General features: G+C 62.9%; 1 protein-coding gene across 1 annotated transcript in view; it reads left to right on the top strand.

The window, feature by feature from the left end:
- The window catches only part of ACA1_149840 (MTA70 family), a gene marked incomplete at both ends in the record, with an annotated part of 1,463 nt that extends 180 nt beyond the window's left edge, over window positions 1-1,283 (top strand). The window contains 6 exons of the mRNA XM_004351521.1: window positions 55-202; window positions 338-402; window positions 543-655; window positions 762-819; window positions 1,127-1,204; window positions 1,240-1,283. Of these exons, the coding sequence (XP_004351573.1) occupies window positions 55-202; window positions 338-402; window positions 543-655; window positions 762-819; window positions 1,127-1,204; window positions 1,240-1,283 (506 nt within the window). The remainder of the gene's footprint in view (window positions 1-54; window positions 203-337; window positions 403-542; window positions 656-761; window positions 820-1,126; window positions 1,205-1,239) is intronic.
- Between the last annotated feature and the right edge of the window lie 306 nt (window positions 1,284-1,589).

Raw genomic sequence — 1,589 nt, 5'->3', positions numbered from 1 at the left:
TGCACCCCACCCGCCGGACGTCCGCGCGGACCAACGCGCGCTCGTTCTGCGCAGCGGGGCAGCAGCAGCAGCAGAAGCAGGAGGAGGAGGAGGAGCAGGAAGCAGGAGGAGAAGGAGAAGGAGAAGCGGAGGTGGCTGGTGGCTTTGGGCTCGTGGTGGTGGATCCCCCGTGGGAGAACCGCAGCCTCTCCCGCTCCCACAAGTACGCCACACGCCCGCACTCAAGTGCACGACACACACAGCGACACTCAACTGCACGACCCGCCGGGGAGCGTTGACTCTGACCCCCGTCTGTGGGTTCGTGCGCGGGTGGCGGCGGTGGTGGCGGCGGCGGCAGCTACGGTACGTTGGCGCCGCACGAGATCGCCAAACTGCCCGTCCGGTCCCTCCTCTCCTCCGCCGGTGCTCCTTCCTCCACCCACTCCTTTCCGTAATTAGTAACCACCCCCCCTGGTATGGAGATATATAGAAATAGAACATATACATATATTTCTCTGGTATTTAATATCAGTAAACGGCGGTCGGATGTGGGTGGCGCGCAGGGGCCTACGTGGTGGTGTGGGTGACGAACAACCCGGCCATCCACAACTTTGTGAAGCGCAACCTCTTCCCGCGATGGCGCGTACAATACGTCGCCACCCACTACTGGCTCAAGGTACCATGCCAGGCCAGGCCAGGCCATACATCGATGACGTCCATCATCATGAAGGGCACACGTGGGCGCTTGATTTACCCTTCTTGGGGGGGGGGGTTGCACACAGCTCACGAGCAGCGGGGAGCCGGTCATGCCGCTCAACTCGGCCCACCGCAAGCCCTACGGTACCTACCCGGCCCGGCCCGGCCCTACCCTCGCGCGCCCTCTGATCGGCCTCCACCTCCTCTTCCGGTGGCCTCTGCCCAGAGCCCTTCATAGTCGGCTATCACCACCACCATGCCCACCACCATGCCCACCATCGCCATAACCACCACGAGGGAGGCCTACCCGGAGGCACCCCACCACCACCACCAGGTACCGGAGGGGGAAAGCTACTGCTGCTGCTGCTGCTGCTGCTTGTCGTGATGATGACGATGACGTTGTTGGTTGTGGTGTTGGTGGTTGGGTGGGTGGTCGGGTGTGTGTGTGCAGAGGAGCTGGCGGGGCTGCGCAAGGAGATGGTGGTGTGCAGTGTGGCCAACCGCTACGCGCGCAAGCCTTCCCTGGATGGTGCGGCGCTGCTTCCCCTTACTCTGCTCCACCAGCCGTGGCGGCTGCTGGCTGCTGGCTGCTGGCTCGTGGGTGTTGATCCGGGAGCTGCTTACCCCACCCATCCATCGCGTGATGGTTATTGGGGGGGGGGTGGCAGACGTGCTCGGGTTGGGCCTGCACACGGGCGTACGGCGGCTGGAGCTCTTTGCACGCAATTTGAGGCCTGGCTGGACCTCCTGGGGTACCCCACTTTTACTTTCTGGTGACCACTCACTCACTCCTGCGGCGTGGCTTGTTGTGCACAACAAACAGGCAACCAGGTGCTGTTGTTTCAGGAGCGCAGGCACTTCAAACCAATGGCGAACAACACGGGCAACGTAAAGGCCGAAGGAGGAGATGTAGG

The sequence above is a fragment of the Acanthamoeba castellanii genome (assembly GCF_000313135.1).
Source record: "Acanthamoeba castellanii str. Neff unplaced genomic scaffold scf7180000084715, whole genome shotgun sequence".
Taxonomy (NCBI): Eukaryota; Discosea; order Longamoebia; family Acanthamoebidae; genus Acanthamoeba; species Acanthamoeba castellanii.
This window is presented reverse-complemented; position numbering and strand designations above follow the sequence as displayed.